This window comes from Sceloporus undulatus, chromosome 1 (genome assembly GCF_019175285.1).
Source record: "Sceloporus undulatus isolate JIND9_A2432 ecotype Alabama chromosome 1, SceUnd_v1.1, whole genome shotgun sequence".
Lineage (NCBI taxonomy): Eukaryota > Metazoa > Chordata > Lepidosauria > Squamata > Phrynosomatidae > Sceloporus > Sceloporus undulatus.
The window spans coordinates 310165527-310184849 of NC_056522.1; the positions used below are offsets into that span (position 1 = coordinate 310165527).

A 19323-nucleotide genomic window follows, 5' to 3' on the forward strand; every position below is an offset into this window, starting at 1 on the left:
CGCATGCGCACGGACGGTTTGCCCTCGTGCGACTGTCAGCCGCTAGCAACGCTCGGCCAATAGGGAAGAAGTCGAGAGAAGGGAGGGGGGTCCCCGCGCATGCGCCTTGCCGCCCTTTCCTTGCGTCCTTGTGCGTCCTGGCTGCTACGAGTCGACTCTTCCCTCTCGGAGTCCCGAAAGGAGAGGATGTTGGCGGCTGCGCTGCGGGGACTGGCCCGGGTTGGGCCAAGAGGTGACTGGCTCTTTTCTCTGGGCGCGGCGGGAGAGGAGGCTTTGCTCTGGCGAGGCCACCGGGTCCCTGCTGGCCTGTGTCTCCGAGGAGCCCTTGGCTGGTTCTTCGTCGCAGGGCATGCTGGGAGATGTAGTTTTGCGAGGAGAGGGAAGGAGGGAGCACTGCGGATTCGACTTCCGGCCTTCACGGAACTGCCGTTCCCAGAGTTCCTGCTGTGAAACAGATCAAACCCTGCAAATCTTCTGACAGAAAAGGCTAAACATCTTAACGGAACTACAGCTCCCAGAATTCCATACCGTGGAGCCAGGGCAGTTAAAGTGGTATCAGCCTGAATTACTTCTGCGGTGCTGCTGCAGCCTTAATGTTTATTTCTGAGGTCCACTGCAGAAGTAATCCAGTCTGAGGCTGCTTTAACTGCCTTGGCCCAGTGCTAGGGAATTATGGGAACTGTAGCTTTGTGAGACGTTTAACCTTCTCTCTCAGAGAGCTCTGGTGCCACAATAAGCCACAACTCCTAGGATTCCCTGGTACTAAACCAGGACAGTTAAAGCGGTCTCAAACTGGATTATTTCTGCTGTGTGTTTTGGACCAGAGTGCCTAAGTCAGCCCAATATATGTCTAGGTTTCCCAGCCCTGGTTTTTCCTGTTCTTTCCCCTACAAAGCAGAGTCTGGATGGCCCTACAAATTTTACAGTCTGTTCTGTAGTGGCAAACAAGTCTTGCTTTCCCCAGCGCTGCTACACACCTTTGCAGTGCCATGTAGAACAGTTAGAAGGGAAACCGTTCCTTGGAAGACTGCTTTGACTTGTTTGCAAAGCATTTTGCAAATTTCTCTGAAGATGCCAGCCACAGATGCTGGCAAAACATCAGGAATAAACTCTTCTAGAACGTGGCCACATAGCCCCAAAACCCACAAAAACTATGGATGCCGGCCGTGAAAGCCTTCGACTTCCCATTTTGCAAATCCTCATCTGTTGGGACTCGGCCACTAGTTTGTAACATTTCAAGAAAGAGGCTAGAGATGTTGATCTCTGTGATTCTATGTCCTGTTTCATGGATACTTTTCATCTTGTTGGCCCTGAAGGTGTAGAGCCCATAGAGAAATGCCGCCTGACACTTGTGTGCTGGATTCCTGCCCATCGTGGCCTCCAAAAGGATTGCATGGCTGTTTCCTTGGAAGGAAAAACGCATATTTAAGGTGTTGAAAGTGGTGTCCGTACATATTCTGTCGAAAACAAAACTGTCTTTGGATTCTTCAGTCCGTGTTAATCATTCTCCAGTATTCAATAAATCTTTTCTTGGTAGAATGGTACAGTTACACTTTCATGAGTTTCTGGGTAAAATCAATTATAAATTTTCTAGGCTGCTATTTGATCTGGTTTGGCAATGGAAACTGCCTTCATTGTTGTGAATGACTTGCCATAGTGGTTGTCCAGTGTGGACAGTGTGAGTACTACCCTCCTGGTTCTCCTGGATCTCTAGTGGCATTTGATACCATCAGCAAAGGTGTCCCTCTTGTCCCTTATAGTAGATGTGGATTGCTCTGAGCTTGCCTGCTTTTATTCTTGACAGGAGATCAGAGGACAGCAATAGCAAGTACATTTCTATACCACTTATCAGTGCATTAAGAACTCCCTAAGCAGTTTACAATGTGTAAGCCAACTACCCACATTAGCAACCTCAGAAGGATGCCAGGCTGAGTTGACCCTCAGCCCCTGGTTGGTATTGAACTCACAAGCTTGTAGTTTGTGAGTGAGTGGCTGCAATACAGGCATTTAACCACTGCGCCACCAGGGCTCCTGGTGATAGTGCTGGTGAACCATTGCTGTCCTTGGCCAGTGGACTGTGGGGTTCCAGAGGGGTCTGATTTGGCCCACATATTATTCAATGTCTATTGGGTGAAATCATTTTGGGATTTGAGCTGCAGAGGCATCAGGAAGAGGGTGAGATCTAGATCCAAAATACACTGCAGAAATAATCCATTTTGAGATCGCTTTAACTGCCTTGGCTCAAGTTAGGGAATTCTGGAAACTGTAGTTTTGTGTGATATTTAGCCTTCTCTGTCAGAAAGCTCTGGTGCTACAAGAAACTACAATTCCCAGGATTCCCTAAACCAGGGCAGTTAAAGCAGTCTCAAACTAGATTATTTCTGCAGTGTGTTTAAGGCCCTAATTTTGTCTCTCATTTTCATCTCAGCCTAGGGTGGTGACAAAAATAATATATATCATTATCTAGAAGCTGTGAGGGTCTTAATGTGTGGAAAGCAAGTTCACTCTTAGGAGTTTATCACACTGGAGCTAATATCGGCATTAAAGAGAGATTAAAGTGCATTTAAAGCATCCTGCAAATAAAGCAAAAATGGCAAGTAATTGCACGAATGATCATCACATGCAGTTGTACAAATAAAGTGATATTGGAAATGCATTATCACTGAAATCTCGAATGTAAAAGATGTAAGTTAATGCTTCTTTGTGACCGCTTTAATGGCAGGTTTTGTGCGACGTCATGTGAAATCGTTTTGCATAATTACGCAATTTTTCTGGGATATTCATGGGATGAACTCCCAATCTGCCTGACAAGGCAGAGGTGTGGTTGAAAAGTGAAGTACCTGGTTTGGGATTATGTGGGCAATTTCTCTTACATGGGATTGTACTCCCATTAAGACAGTGATTTTCAAACTTTGGTCCTACAAGTGTTTTGGACTTCAACTCCCAGAAGCCCCAGTCACCAAAAGCCGTGAATCCTGGAAGCTAAACTCCAAAACACCTGGAGCACCGAGGTTTTAGAACTACTGTTTTAAAAGATCAGGTTTGCAATTTGTGGATGCTCCTTGATCATCCTAGACCAGAGGTTTCCAACCTTTTTGACTCACAGAGCCCTTTTTAAAATCAGTTTCTATGGAGGAGCACCTAAGAGGTGAATGGTGTTTAGGATTAGTGTTACTTTTTGTTTCTTATTCTTTAATTTTATTCAGTTTTTATTTCTTTCATTTTCCTGGAGCTGCTGCAGAGCACCTGGGAAGTGTACATGGAGCCCTAAGGGGAACTGCTGTCCTAGACAGGAGGAGGCCTAGATTGTGAGAACTGTCTCTTTCCAAATTTGGCTGGCTTGTTAGCTGTGACTCTGCCTTGTATGGTTATTGTTCATTACTCAGCTTTTAAATATTTCCCACACATAAATGCCTTACATGTGGTAACCTGTAAAATTTGACACAGGTCTAAATAATAGCTAGTGGTTCAGAGGACACTCTGGACCCATTAAATGGTACTGTTGTGTCTGGACATTGATTTCCTATGAAGAGAGAAGGTCAGAGGATTGGAAGAGAACCACTGAATAATCAGTTCAACCTACCTTTCCAAAACAGAGTATATCTTGTCTACAATCCTGCTCATAGTTAGACTGCTTATTTATTAGTTCCTTACATAATTTTTTTCTGATGAAATGCCTTGCTTTTTATCATTTGAGTACATTTTTGTGGTGTAGATGCAATAATTTCTTACTGGAAAAGGTAAGTTTTTCTTGGTAAATTTTACCACTGTAAAATGCAGGATTTTCAACAAATCCTTTCCTCTTTACAGTTACTGCACGCCCTGCAATGCTGTTGCAAACTCGATTTGAAGGGACTGCTAATACTGAGACTCGACGTAAGTCTGCTATCTTTTATATTTGACCAGATCCATGCTTAGTGTCTGGTAAGGGCAGCTTCATTAGAAGTCCAAAATCCTGACTCTGGCAATATGTCTACCCTTTGACGTGATAGAGGACATTCCAACATGTTCTGTCAGCAGATAGAATCCTGGAGCTGCAATGCAGGAACTCACAGTTAAACATCCCTGAGAGATGGCCATCCAGCCTCTGTTTAAAAGCCTCCAAAGAAGGAGACTCCACCACCTTCTGAAGGAGTATGTTTCATTGTCAGGAAGTAAGATGTTGAGGTGGAATCTCTTTTCCTGTAGCTTTAATCAATTGCTCAGTCAATTGGGTCCTATTCTCTGGAGCATCAGAAAACAAGTTTGCTCCAGCTTCAGTATGACACCACTTCAAATATTTAAGCAGGGCTATCATATTCATCTCTTAACTGATAACATTCTGTTCATATGCGAGCAGGACAAAGCAATAAACAGCTGATTTACCATGTAATTGCATGTTTAGCCTGGTAAGTTACTGTGATCATTCATATTCTTCTGGACTTTAGCTATGAAGAATGATTTTGATTTGGGGACTGTGGAGAAGCACTGGCAAAATAAAATATTTGGTGTATCAGAGACAGGCTGAAAAAGGTGGGGGCTGGCTGGCCGGCCTGAGGAGCAGATATAAAAGCTGAGCTGAGAGAGCTGAGGGGAGTGTGTTAAACCTACTGAGGCAGGAAGGTGTTTTTAAAACTGCCAAGAGGTGCAGTTAGGAATAGAAGTTCAGCTGGATGGGACCCATACTCCCAGTTCAGTGAGAAAAAAAAAACTTTTAAAGGACAAGAGAAGCCCAGTGGTACTAAGAGAATATGTTCTGGGTGAACTAAGTCAGTGAGAGATTGTAAACATAGTAAATTTGTAACAAGAAGTGCCTTGTATACTGTAACCACAAGCTTGAGAACCATCCACCAAGAAAGATACAATCATAAGCTCTGAATATAAATAAAATTATTTTTGTTCTTCAAGTTCAACAAGGAGTGGCCTGAAGTAATTTTACAGATAACAACAAACACGCTACCAAGAGTAATAAGAAAAAAGAATAATAAAAACACTTCAGATAGTGAGTGGATTGCTGTCACATGTTAATTAGTGCCTAAGGGTGATATCAAGTAGGGGCCACAGGGACATTTCCTGAAGATACAGTCCACCCTCCATATCAGTGGACGTCATCAGCTGATTTCAGCATCCGCGGACAGCAAGCCCGGGGGGGGGGGGGAGGAGAAGGAGGAGGAGGCAGAAAGAGGAGGAAGGAGCAGGAGGAAGGAAGAGGCAGAGAAAGAGGATGAAGAGGCAGTGGGGGGAAGAGGAGGAGGAGGAAGAGGAAGAGGAAGGAAAGAAGGAAGGGGAGGAGGGGTGAGGAAGAGGCAGTGGGGAAGGGAAAGAGGGAGGTAGGAAGAGGAGGAGGAGGGAGGAAGAAGAGGGAGGATGAACAGTGGTGACGGGGGAAGAGAAGGAGGAAGAGTGGAGACGGAGGTGGCAGAAGAGAAGAGGATATAGAAGGAAGAGTGGCAGCAGTGACAGGGAGGGTAAGAGGAAGGGAGGAAAAGGAGGAGAGAGGAGGAAGGCAGGCAGCTGTCTGCCACAGCAAGGTGGTCTTCAGGGGGGCGGGGCGGCAAAATACCATTGTCCCCAATGGTGGTCATGCCACCATTGAGGAGAGTGGAACTTGAACATCCATGGATTTTGGTATCCGAGGGCCCACTATACTGGTTTTCTTCCTGGCCATGATTATATTTACATTATCCTAGCTTGTTTGGATGTACTTAACTTTATGTTTCATGTAGTCAGTGACAGAATATGTTAGCACCTTAAATAGCAACAAACGTATTAAGGCATAAATTTTGATTAACTACAGTACAGTCAACTTCATCAAATGCATGAAGTACAGTTGACCCTTGGTATCTGTGACTTGCCATCCATGGACTCAAACATCCGTGGATAGCAAGCCCACATTGTCCTCAATGGTGATGCATACATGTGGCTGCACTGCCATTAGGGACAGTCCACATTGTCTCTAGTGACATATGGCCACATCACCCCAGTGGACAACGGGGGGTGTACCTAATGGTGGCGTAGCCACATGCACATGCTGCTATTGAAAGTCCCTTTGTCCCTAATGGCAGTGCAACCGCCATTGGGGACAATGGAAATTGAGCAATTGTGGATTTTGTTATCCCCGGGGGCGGCCGGTGGGGGGGGGGGGGGGGAGAACAGATCCCTTGCAGATACCAAGGGTCGACTGTTTCAGTCTGAATTGTGGATGAACACAGAATCATATGGAAAGCTGATTGTCATTAGTGTCTGTTTACGTGCCCGTATGGGAGCAGAATTTGCTCAAACATCTTTAGTACTTGATGGGGTGATGGGATTGTTAACCAGGCAGTCAGTCAGAAAGGAACAAATGGAGAAAATACAGGCATTGATAATTATAGTACTTAAATTTACCAAACATTTTTTGGTGAATGTGTAGGCCTCCTGGTCAGTGGTGTCACCTAGCTGGGCCTTTCACCCACTGCAAGGTAAAAAGGGGCAAATGTGCCTCTCCAGGTTTTGCTCTTGAGGAGGAGGCTATTGCTGTGGCGTCAAAGGTTGAACGAGCTCCTCCAGACTTTGTCATGGCAGCAACTCTCTCTCGAGGAGACTGCTACCTTAGCAAAGAAAAAGGGCAAGTGTGCTCCTTCTTGCTTCACTGCCACTGTAGCTCCCTACTGAGGAGGAGGCTGCCACTACAGTGGAAAAGGGTGAGCATGCTCCTCCAGGCTTCACCATTGCAGCGACACCCTCCTCAGGAGGAAGCAACCACTTCAGCAAAGGAAAAGGGCAAGCACACTCCTTCCATCCCCTTCTGCTGCCTCACTTGGGGTTTTGGCCACTGGCATTCCTGTGACAGCCCCCCCCCCCCCCAGTGATCTATGCTGTGGACGCCACTGTGAAACCTGTAGGGTATTCATGCATGGTAGCATAATTAAAACAACAACAACACAAAAACTGGATTCCACATTGTTTTTAATCCATGTGCTCATCTAAAGGTAAATGTAATAGTATTCAGCTGTCTGATTATGCAGTGGTGCTTCTTGTTTCCCATAACTTACTGCTGTGAATTTCTTTATTAGCTACTGTTAGGCCTAAGGATGAAGTAACATTAAAACAGCTGTCTGCTTTTGGAGAATACGTGGCTGAGATTCTGCCCAAATATGTTCAACAAGTCCAGGTGGGTTCTGCAAACAAGCATTTGGTCTTGATGCTGTAATAAGTATCAGATCTCTTTTGGAAGATTACACGTATTAAGTGGAACAGAAAGATGCAAAAAAGTTTCTTAACTACAGCCTGAATTTTATATGCTTGAACCACATTCATGCTGCATGTACACTACAAAATTAATGCTTTAATTGCCGTGGCTCAATGCTATAGAATTCTTGAGATTTATAGTTTAGTGAAATACTTGCCCTTCTTTGTCAGAGAGCTCTGTTGCCACAACAAACTACAAATCCCAGAACTCTGTAAGATGGCATCATGACAATTAAAGCAGTATCAAACTGTATTAATTCTTGATTAAGCTCATCCTTCCAATGTATTTCTGTTCTTTTTCCTACCAGGTAACATGTTTCAATGAGCTGGAAATCTTAATTCATCCTGATGGAGTCATTCCAGTACTAACCTTTCTAAAAGATCACACAAATGCCCAGTTCAAATCCTTAACTGACCTAACAGCAGTTGATGTTCCATCTCGGCAGAACCGTTTTGAGGTAGGAGAAGACTTTTCAAAATCTGCTAAAATGTCTTTGATGCAAAATCTCCCAAAATCAAAATACTGTTTAGTTCTTGTACATCACGAGTAAAAATAAATGTGATAGTATCCCACTAGCATTTTCTCATGTCTTCTCCCCATTGCAGACTACTGTGCTTTATGCTTGCTGATCACTAGGATATTGCATCCAGATCTCTTGTGACAAACTTGCTTTCTTGGCTTTTATGCAGTCACTAATTCAGAAATGGTCATCATACTTAACACTATTCATGGTGTGATGCTAGTGACATTGGTGCTGTGCACGAATACTGTTGTTTAAACGACTAAAAAAGTTCCTGTCTCATCAAGAGTTGCTTTGCGAGCAATGTTCCTTTTTAAGATGATGCTGTAATGAGCTCTATAAAGAGCTGCTTCTAAATATACCTGAAAAGACATTAACTTGGCACTTCATGATCTATATTTTGCTTGTGTGACCAACCGTTTTAAATGTAGTTGATAGTCCTTTCTGATCCATCTGAATTATTTCTCCTGTTCCCTTGGCTTGGGCCATCTTAAAATACTCATACTACGATAAACGCCTTAATAGGTCATCCTAATTATAACAGTTCACATTTATATCTAGCTTAAAGTGGTTTGAATTATGTTTAGTCTGTGTACTGTAATATAATAGCTACCTGGTTATATTTGTTTAATTTAAGTTGGTGTTACATTTTAATCCACTATGGCATGGAACAGACCGCCCAAAAAGGGCGGCCTGCTGGCACCTGGATTTCTGCTGGAGGGAAGCCTCAGCCGCCAAATGGTGAGGCTTGCTGCCAGTGGAAAAAGAACCCGCAAAAAAAGGGTTCTTTTTGCATCAGGGTTGCAACGCCCAAGTGCGCAAATGGCACACTCATTACGTCACAAGCGCGACGCTACGTGCGGATGCTATGCGTCCATCACGTCGTAATGGCGGTGCCCATGTAGACAGGGCACTGCCATTTTGACACCGCCAATACGTACTAGGGTTAGGGAGCGTTTGCATGGTGCTCGCTCCCTAACCCTAACACTGCCGCCATGCCACATTTTGCCCGTCTGTAACAGGCCTGTGTTGTGGATTTGTCGTTCTGGCTATAGTGCAGCAGCTTTCATACATGAGCTCTAAACAAATGTGTAATTCTCGGGATTAACCAAGGCAAATGCATTTCGTATGTCTGGTTATTTCACCATTTATAGACGAACAGAGGACTTTCAGACTTTCTCTGGCTGTCTTTCATTTTCAGGGATTCTCATCACACCTTCATTTCCTCCCACCCCCAACTCTGAATGGAATAAATTTTGTAAATATTTCATAAATCCTGTAGCAATAACTATATTGATGACTGTTCAGTATGGTTTGAATCATGAGATGGGCAGATGCAGAGGATTTGGGGACTGGACTAACCTTATTTATCACCCCTAGAGTCACTGTCCACCACCCTTCCAGTTTCTAACAAAGCTGGAATGGAAGGTCACTTCCAGATTCATTTAAAGTGCTCTGGATGTTGAAATACATTGCCAAAGGAGGATGTACTTTGCTTTAGCACCATTCTCTTTTTTTCTTAAAACAAAAATCCTCGATGTAGCAGCCAAAGGGATGCAGGTAGATCTTCTCAGGGCTATAAGACTGCCCTTGGTGGGCCATGTGCAGCCTAATGGCAATGCTGTTCCCACCTGTTCTGAACCTTTACAATCTGAGACATATGTTTAGTGAGACACCAAGCAAATGGGTTACATCTGGAGCTATCGAGGCCCGTATAGAGGCAGCGCGGTCGTGACGGCCACTGCCTCTATACGGCCACTGCCATTTTGTGCGCGCAGAGCGCGCACTAGGTTTACGAGGTGCGGAAGCACCGCCCCTTTCTAACCCTAGTATGCGCTCCGCGTGTACTTTCCTGCCCGTTTGTAATGGGCCATAGTTACTTTTAATTCTTAAGGAAAGGCTTAAGAATATAAGTCCTTTAAACAAGTTTGATTGAAATTGATTTTGTGTGTGTGTCTATTCTAAATAAATGGCCGAAATACTGTAAAAACACCAATCCTGTTTGGTCTTAGAAATTAAGCAGGGTCAGTCTTCGTCATTACTTTGAATACCATGTGCTGTAGACTATATTTCATAGGATGGAACTGGCAAAACCACCTCTGAGTATTCCTTGCTTAAGAAAATGGTATGAAATTCATGGGGTTGCCATAAATTGACAGGAGTGTTGAAGGTGCACATGTATTTATTTCTGAGTAAATACACACAAGATTCTCTGGCTGCATCGGCATTTTTAGAATCTGAGTGTGAGATAGTCTGAAACTGGTGGTGCATTGGTTAAATGCCTGTACTGCAGCCACTCCTCACAAACTACAGTGGTACCTCGGGATACGAAATACCCAGGTTACGAAATTTCCGGGATACGAAAAAATCCCATAGGAAATAATTGTTCCGGGTTACGAATGTTTTTTCGGGTTACGAAAAAATTTTTGGTGCTTTTTTCGGCTTTTTCGCACGGAATCGCGGCTTTTCCCCATTAGCGCCTATGGCATTTCGGCTTACGAAGGCTTTTCGGGTTACGAAAGCGGCCGCGGAACGAATTAATTTCGTAACCCGAGGAAGCACTGTACAAGGTTGTGAGTTCAATACAAGACAGGGGCTCAGGGTCAACTCAGCCTGACATCCTTACGAAGTGACTAAATGTGTACCCAGCTTGATGGGGGCAGTTAGCTTACACATTGTAAACTGCTTAGGGAGTTCTTAAGTGCACTGATAAGCCGTTTAGAAATGTTACTTGTTCATACAGGAAGATACAGTCTGCCAAATGGCTTGGACCTGAACCGTATAGGGCTTTACATGTTATAACCAGCACTTTGAATTGTGCCAGGAAACAAACTGGCAGCCAGTGAAGCTGTTTCAAAAGGGGCATTGTGTGGTTTCTGTAACCTGTCCCAGCGAACAGTCTGCCTGCAGATTTTTAGACTAGCTGAAGTTTCTGGACACTCTTTAAAAGCACTCTTCAAAGGCATGTTACAGTAGCCCAAATGGGCTGTAACATAATGCATATACCACTGTGGCCAGATCCAGCTTCTGAAGGAATGGGTGCAATTGGTGCACAAGCTGTAAATACACAAAAGCACTCTTGGCCACCACAGAAATCTCCAGGTTCAAAGCTGAGTCCAGGAATACACTCCAAACTGTGAACTTATATCTGAAGGGGAGTGTAACCACATGTAACACAGGTTGAATCTCTATTTTCTGATCTGCCATCTGACTGACCGAGGGTGCCTTAGTCTTGTCTGGATTAAATTTCAGTTTGCTTGCCCTCATTGCTGTCCATTCCTGATGACAGATGCTGGTTTAGAACCAGGACAACTCCGTTGGATTGGGATGGAAAGGAATAGTAGAGGTGGGTATTGATGGCACCCACACCTCAAAATTCTGGATACCCTCTCCCAATGGCCAGGGGTTTGAACGAGAGTCTCCAAGCAGTACCACTGGATTTGTCCCTCCAGGGAGGAATAGATTCATTGTAAAACAATGCCTCCCCAGTGAGGTGGCCTGGAAGGATACCATGCCTAATGATATATATATATTTAAAAAAAAAAAAAAAAACACTGAGTGGTTCAGCAGAACTAACAAGGACACGTTCCTTCTGTCCAGTTCCCTATGTAGGTCATCCACCAAGGTGACCAAAGCTGCCTCTTTTTGAATGGTGAAATGGTGTTCAAAAAGCTGTTTCTCTGTTGTTTAACTTGATCTAAAATATTTTATGTGAAGCTAAGGCAGATAATTGGTCTTAAACATTAAAGTGTCTAAAAAGTAAAGTGAATATAATTTCGGAAACCATTATTCTACATCTAAAATACTGGGGGAAAGGAGCTCTGTCCCATTGTGCTTTTTTATAAAGATACTATGATGTGACAAAAACCTTTCTCTTCCGGCAGGCCTTCCCCGATTGATAATGTCCAGAACCAATTGAATCCCTCTCCCTTTATTATTTTTCTTATTCATGGTTTGTTTATTAATCTTGTCGTATTGTTATGTATTTTTTGACCATGTTTTATTGTTTAATTTTATAGTTGGGAGGGAGGGTTGGGCCGGGATCTTGTGGGGCTTGTTGTTTTTATTGTTGTATATTGTATAAACTTTACTGTTACCTCGATCCTCAAAATTGAAGAGATATATTATCTCTTGATAATTATATATTATTATCATCATCATCATATAGAAAGTCATCTTAATGCTTTTTCTTTCTTTGTAATGTGACAGTCTGTTCCAGTTCATGACATAATTGTATTCTACTTTTCCTTCTTAGATTGTTTACAATCTCTTATCTCTACGCTACAACACCCGGATTCGTGTGAAAACATATACTGATGAATTAACACCTGTTGATTCAGCAGTCCCAGTACACCAGGCAGCAAACTGGTATGAAAGAGAGGTAAGCACCAGGGTTATTGAGACTTGAGTTAATTTGATTTGGAATCCAAAAATCTCTAGGTTGTATAAGAGAGCTTTTTAAAAAAAAAAATGTGATGAATGCATACATATAATGCTTTCCCTCCATATTTAGATTCTTGCAAGAAGGAAGAAAAATATACAAATTGTTACAGGAAGACTTAAATACAGTATGCATGCCATATGAAGGCATTGAAATCAAACCTGATAATCTCTCAAAGCCCTATCTGAGTGCCATTCATTCCTAGCTTCTAGCCTAGTCTTTTTAATTGGATCACATTTTATGATATAATATTAGCTTTTGGGTTATTTGAAATTCTAAAATAAAAATTATCAGACGATCCTCTAATTAATTTGAATGTTTGCAGATATTTTCTCTTTTAAGAAGTTGTTGAGTTAGCTCTTGGGTAGTAAGATTCTGATAGATTCTTCATGTTTAGCTTGAGGAAAGCATTTTGGCCTTTAGCTAATAAAATTCTGTTACTAAATCATTGAACTATGTTTGTTGTGATATTATTCTAGTTCTACACAGGATACAGTAGCAAGATGCTTGGTTAAAATAGAACAGCTAGCCATTATTTGAAGAGGGGCATGTTGGTGCTGTTGCTGGAAAATATACTTCATCCAAGTGTCTGATGCTTTCCTAAACCTCAAGCATTTGTACATTTGACTGCTGTGGGTCCTTTTGTATATCAGCAGCTTCCTTCTTCCCTATTGTTCATGTTCATAGGGTTATGAAAATCAAACCAGTGTGCTGCAGCATTTACAATGGTCTCCATATGTGATCTCTGTATTTCTAGGTTTGGGACATGTATGGAGTCTTCTTTGCTAACCACCCAGACTTGAGGCGAATTCTGACAGACTATGGATTTGAGGGGCACCCATTCCGGAAGGACTTCCCTCTGTCTGGCTATGTGGAGGTAAAAGATAGATACAACATTGCTGCAGAGCATTTTCATAGCTTTGCCTATTCAAATTCTGACTACTTTTAATATGTTTTTCCATAATCAAGAACATGACTGCTTTTTACTTTATAGAATGGGAAAATTGACCCAACATGACCTTTCATTCGGTATGTGTATAGACAAACAGGCAGGGAAGCATTAATCCAACCTCCAGCTGACATTTTCTCCTCTGTCAATGAGCTGGATGTGACCTCTGAAAGAGGAGCCTTCTTCTGTGTTCAGGACAAGGATGAAGCTATATGAAATACAGTGGCTTCCAGACAAGTACAATATATAATCAGAAAGCTATTGTCAGGAGAGAGCTAATGAATAGACAACAGAGAAATGGGCAGATGGACAGAGAGGGTTTCCTAAGTAAACTGCACTGGCATAGAACCATGTGAAAGTCAATATTGCTTCTTTGTTCCTAACCTCAATTCCACCATTTAAACAATTGGTGGCTTTGCCTGCTTTTCAACTGATATGCTAGAATAGAACTTTGTGGCAAGGCCATCATTTCTTTTTTAGTCACATGATAAGAGATCAAGAAGGAAACAGGTGTCCAATGGTAGTATCTATAGCTTGCAAGGTGATTTGGAGAAGAATTGAATGCAGGTATGCCTTTGTTAATGAAATAAGGCTTTATTTCTTTAACAGAAAAGTTGAGTCCAGAGGCAGAAATAACATGAAAAGAATAGGGATAGAAAAGAGAGAAAGAGACTTAAACATGGTTCAGCAAACTTTTTATTCAAAACTAACAGTATGCACATATGAAATGATACAGCCAGGTCTGGTAAGCCTTGCATCAGTAAACTAAAATATTATAAAATCTCTGAAGACTACTTGAAGGCTTCTTTCAGAATCTATCCAGTGATGATACATTTTCCCCACAGCAGCCTCCACTTTTCTTAAGATTTCCATGTTGGTGGCCAAACATGAAGATTTTTTAAATGTGCAGGCAGGTGGTGGAGCTGATGAGGCAGGCTTATTGCTCTCCTCCTTTCCCTTTGTTTTGCTGTTCACATGTGTTCAGTAAGGGATTCTGGAGGCAGCTGATGTTTACTTTGCCTGATGCAAGCATACACATGCAGGTACAGTAGGTTCTAGTACGGTAGAATCCTCACTTTGTTTGTTTATTGCATTGTTTACTACAGACACGTTGGAGCAATCAGACACTGAAAGTCTGTGTTTCCCTAACCATCATTCACCATTCTTCCAAAGTATGCCTGTAGTTAAATGTATTGCTAAAGGAGCCATATAACTAAGGCAGTGTTTTCTAAGGCCAACCAGTGGCATCACTGACAGCAGCAACCGACACCCCAGAAGGGATTTGTCATCTGGTGGGGCAGTACACCTAGAGAGACTGGCACAGCTACTGCGTGAGCGAGAAAGGCCATTCGCCTCAGACACACTAGTCTCTAAATGGGCCCTCTGGAAGCCAGAGCACCACCCCATTCAGTAGGGGCAACTGCTGGGGGGGGTGCCTTCAGGGTCCAGTGCGGCTGCAGTCACATTGGATCTTGAAGGCCTCTGGTGGGGGAGGGGGAGCTGCAGTGATTATGGGGAGGGCAAGGCAGTTCCTACCCACACATCAGGTTACACCAGCCTCGGATGCTGCTGAGGCCAACCATGGCGGGATACAGACAACCCAAAACCTCTGGTTAACTCTGCGAGGGAGCAGCAGCGGACAAACCGCACGGCTCCGTTGAGGAGCAAAAAGAATCTGCAAAAAGCGGGTTCTTCTTGCAGCACGTTTGTGATGCCGCAATGTGCCAATGGCACATTTGCACCATCACAAACACGCTGGGATGTGCGGACGCTAGGCATCCATCACGTCAAAATGGTGGCACCCATGTAGACCAGGCATCGCCATTTTTCACTCCCAGTACGTACTAGGCTAACCCTAGTATGTACTAGGGTTAGGGAGCGTATGAATGGTGCGTGCTCCTTAACCCTACTGCTGCCGCTGCCACGCCACATTTTGCCGGTATGCATCCCGCCTTTGGCATAATGCTGCATGGAGGTGGAAGGAGGGAAGGAAGATGACTACTTGACCATTAGCAAGAAGATACGTGGTCATACATCTTCTAATAGCAGACATGGAGACATTAAGAACTTGGAAATATCGCTTGAGAATACAGACTTCTTTCAGGGTATACATATATTCCTCTGACATATAACTGTAGACAGGAAGAACCACAGGAATTTGCTGGTGTTTGTTATTGGAGAGAAGTGAATTCAGGCACAGCTTGGCAGAGCAGTTGTCTAACTCTTGAGCAGATCTTTGCAGTGAAGAATGGATTTATACAGATCATGACAGTTCTTTTCTGACTAATAAAACTCCTGTAGCTCTCATCTTTGGTAGAAATGTGTGACTAACAGCACAGCCTTCTGGATAAGCTCTGACAAAATTAATTAAAAAATTAGAAGGATGGCTTTTGGAAACTCTCAGGACTAGGGAAAAGTCCTGAATGGATAGCCTTTGGACTGGTGCAAGATAGATAAGGTTGATCTCACAATAAAATATTTCAGAAGGTAATGTGATGGAAGGAGAATAGAATGGTCAGGGCTGGTGATGTGTCAAAGATTACTGGGCACTGAGCACCTGGTCAAAATCAGAACTTGGACAGTAATTTTATTGAACTACAGCTTTCAGTAGCCATGCTGGTTGGGGATTCTGGAATACATAGTATAGAAAGTAGCCTTTCCAAGCTTTTGTCAGAATGTCTTTGGGAGAGGATGTAGAACAGAAACAAAGGTAGAATGGAGCTTTAGTCTCCCACAAAATCTGTTTGCTTTTCTGCAAAACAGGATCTCTGTTCTGTGATCAGAGTGGAAGATCTGATGGAAAGTTTAACCACTCTCTCCATCATCCACCAAATCCAATCCAAGTGGGAACATGTGGAGGACTGGTTTTCACACCCTCTTTTCCAGCCCCACTTTCATAATTATAATGCAAAATGCTTCTGCCAGCTAGGATAGGGAGGGGGGATATGTGGCTGAAGGCTGTTTCTAAAATGCCTTGCTTGTTTTCAGAGCCCAAGGAAGCAAAGGCATATGGGAGTGAAGACTGGACAAATTACCCTCTGAAGTCTCTTTGCTCCCAGGATCCTTGGATGGAAACAGATCATTTTAGAAAGAGCTGGCAGCCATGCCTTAGAATAGAGGAGAAAGGGATGTGTGGCTGCCTGTGGCTTTCTTCTTCCTCTGAGAAGGGAAAACAGAGCTGTTGACTCTAAAATGCTTTGCTTCCTTCTAGCACTCTGAGAGTGTCACACTTCCTCCCAGTGCCCCCACCCATGCGGCAAGCAAGGCATTCTAAGAAGAGCTGGCAACCACAAGGAAAGTGCAGCTGCTGGCTCTTTCTCAAAAGAGACTGTGGCAGGGAGGAAGAGTTTACCATTGAAATTTGGAAATTTCCCCCACATCTGGGGAAAAATGGCTAATTGAGATGGAGATATTTTGGGGATGAGGAATGGGTGGTACTGGAGGGAGAGCAAACAACATGAGACCAGTGGGTATCAGGATTATCCTCCTGGTCTAACAGTTGGTGCCATTCATTTTATGGACCTAAATGATAATCCATGCTGCAGGGGATGGTGGTTTGGTCCTTTAGTGAGAAGACCCATTGAGTCTTGAATAAAACTCTGCCTTGGGGAGAAAATAGGAGGTTTAGTTGCCATTTTGCTGAAAGCCAACCAGTCATGTTGGCTACCTGTTCTTGGGGCCTGAAGGGATGAACTGAGTGATTTGCAGCTGAGCCAGTCTGTCTTGTACATTGAAGAATCCTGTACATTGTCCTTCCCCCACACAGACACACTGCAAAAAGTGCCAACAAATTGTCCTCGCACCAGTAGTTGGTGGTTTCTGCAATAAGCCTGTCCCTCTTAGTGGGGTATGAAGAGGCTTGGCTTAGCTTTAACCTTTGGGATCAATTCAGCAGTAATGATTTACTGTTCTCTGAGAGCTGCCCATTCTCTGAGAGCTGCTATCCATTATCCTAAATGGAGGATTCTGGGATTTGTAGTAAAACAACAACAACCTTCCAGGCTTCAGATTTGCTCTTAGATAAATCTTAATTTTATTTCTGGAGTTACTGATATCTGATCGTACATTGTGCTAGAGAAAGACTCAAGTTTATCTATAGACTCTAATTATACCCAGCTACTATGCCAACTTAGATGGACACATAACAGTTTCCTCCACGTAAATAGGCAGACGTATAAGAGGTCAGGCTTGGTGCTATCCTGGTAAGGGAGGGAATGTGCAACTGAGACTCTGGGACTTTTGGAATACTGTAGCAAAACGCTGTATATGCGCCAGAGAAGTATCTCTTTGGGCTGTGAAGATTTTGTAAATGAAGCCTTAAGAGCTCTTATACTAGGGCTGTGACCAGATGAAAGTAATCTTATTCAGTCATAAGTGTTTATGATCATAGTCATTATCATTGTAGAATATACATATAAATATGTATAAAATACATGAATTTGGAACACTGCTGTTCAACAGTGCTAGCGAGTCAGCATGTACAAGGAGAACAGAAAATGCTTTTAAAATTCAAGTCATCTTCTTGTAATTCACAGACATATTTATTTATTTTTTCTCGTGGACTGCCCCTTGCCCTCCTCCAGGTCAGGTATGATGATGAGGTGAAACGGGTAGTGGCAGAGCCTGTGGAGTTGGCTCAGGAGTTCCGCAAATTCGACCTGAACAGTCCCTGGGAAACTTTCCCTGCCTATCGTCAAGCTCCAGAAACCTTGAAGATAGAACCAGGAGAGAAGAAAACAGATGTGAAATAGTTGCAGCAGGGAGATGAGACTGTTACCTTCTTCAATTTGAGTATTTATATATAATAAATAAAAACAAAACATTACATGAGACTTCTGGTCCATCTGATATGTGAAGAATGCATAACATGAAATTAATCTCTCATATGATTTTTCTCAGTAAAATCATAAATCACTGGCATTGTGGAAGACTGTTGGTTCAAGGTAATGGAGGAAGAGGGGAGCTGCGAGAGTGGTGAACTCAGCTTTTTCAGCAATGGGTTGGTTTCCTCTCTTCACTCAACTACCATTTTCATCAGGCAGAGGGAAAGGAAAAGAGGCACACACCTGCTGGCTGAACCTGAAGTCAAAGAAAATGAAATTAACAGTCCCTGCTCATTCCTCAGATGAAGGAGCAGGCAGACACTCTCAAATGGTCTCTATTGGGGAGGAAGGGGAATTGTCTGGGGACAAGGATAATAGTTCTTTGCTGACTCCATCCCATAGATGACTTTTTCCTTCTATTAAAAATGCAGTTAAAGCCTTGGATTTAACCGGGGTCTTGAATGTTCCCCAGATAGAGGACATTGATTTACCCCAGGGCAAAGGGGAATCGTTCCCCAAACCAGATCCGTCTGGCATGGACGTTCCTTTTCCCACGGACTTTATGAGAATGGTAAGGGAAGAGTGGTCTAAGACAGCTACTACTACAGTGCGCCTGCGCCATACGCAGGCGCGCCATACGTGGCCTGGAGCATATGCGCTCAAGCCGTGGGGCGTGCACGGGGCGGAAGGGGCGGCGCGTTCCATTCAATTGAAGGCGAGGACGGACTGTACACCCAATCAACAAGCCATTAATTTTCTTTATTCCCTTCCTCAAGCTGTCATGGCTAAACTTTAGGTTTTATTAGTTGACACCCCTATGTCAGTCCTTGTTACCTCTGCAATATATTCCAAAGATGGTGAGAATTCTCTCAAAAACCTCCAAGACAACAGGGCTGACTCAGCATTTAAAAAGTTCTTTGAAGCTTCTTCCATGGCAATCAGAGCTGTGTCTGCTGTCTCTATTCTTTCCAGAGCTGCATTTATCTGGTCTAAAGATCTCATCCAGGAAGTGCCTAAAGGCAACACCAAACTATGTCAAGGCATCAATAAATTGCTGAAAGTATTGGTTTTCTCGTCAGATGCTTCTCTTGACATTATCCAAATGTGTGTCAGGGCAGCTTCAATTCAGGTGAGGAGACAAGTATGGTTAAAAACCTGGCAGGTCTTTTCTCATTAAGATATGCTTCAGTCCACCCACCCACTGATTGGGGAGCTCTGGTATATCTCGTTATAAGATGCTTCCCCTCCATCGCTGGAAAAATGAACATTGGCCTACCTTGTGAGATGTTTGTTTTCAGAGATGGAGGTGGAAGCATCCTCTTCACCCTAAAGTGAGGATCTGATTTCTCTGTCTAGTTATCTATAGTTTACTCTTCTTAT

At 43.3% G+C, this 19323-nt stretch overlaps 1 protein-coding gene across 1 annotated transcript; it reads left to right on the top strand.

The window, feature by feature from the left end:
* The first annotated feature begins 99 nt into the window (after positions 1-99).
* Positions 100-17950, top strand: NDUFS3 (NADH:ubiquinone oxidoreductase core subunit S3). The gene is made up of 7 exons (XM_042439202.1): positions 100-232; positions 3811-3876; positions 7035-7132; positions 7518-7667; positions 11986-12111; positions 12929-13048; positions 17704-17950. Exons 1-7 carry the CDS (start codon positions 100-102, stop codon positions 17869-17871), a joined length of 861 nt encoding a protein of 286 aa, XP_042295136.1. The 3' UTR covers positions 17872-17950.
* The last annotated feature ends 1373 nt before the right edge of the window (positions 17951-19323 follow it).

What these genes read in the sequence shown, in the direction of transcription:
- NDUFS3 (XM_042439202.1), top strand. Translation starts at nt 100, where the DNA reads ATGCGCCTTGCCGCCCTTTCCTTGCGTCCTTGTGCGTCCTGGCTGCTA. An exon ending in GGCCCGGGTTGGGCCAAGAG is followed by an intron (nt 233 to 3,810) that starts GTGACTGGCTCT and finishes TCCTCTTTACAG; the next exon opens with TTACTGCACGCCCTGCAATG. An exon ending in AATATGTTCAACAAGTCCAG is followed by an intron (nt 7,133 to 7,517) that starts GTGGGTTCTGCA and finishes TTTTCCTACCAG; the next exon opens with GTAACATGTTTCAATGAGCT.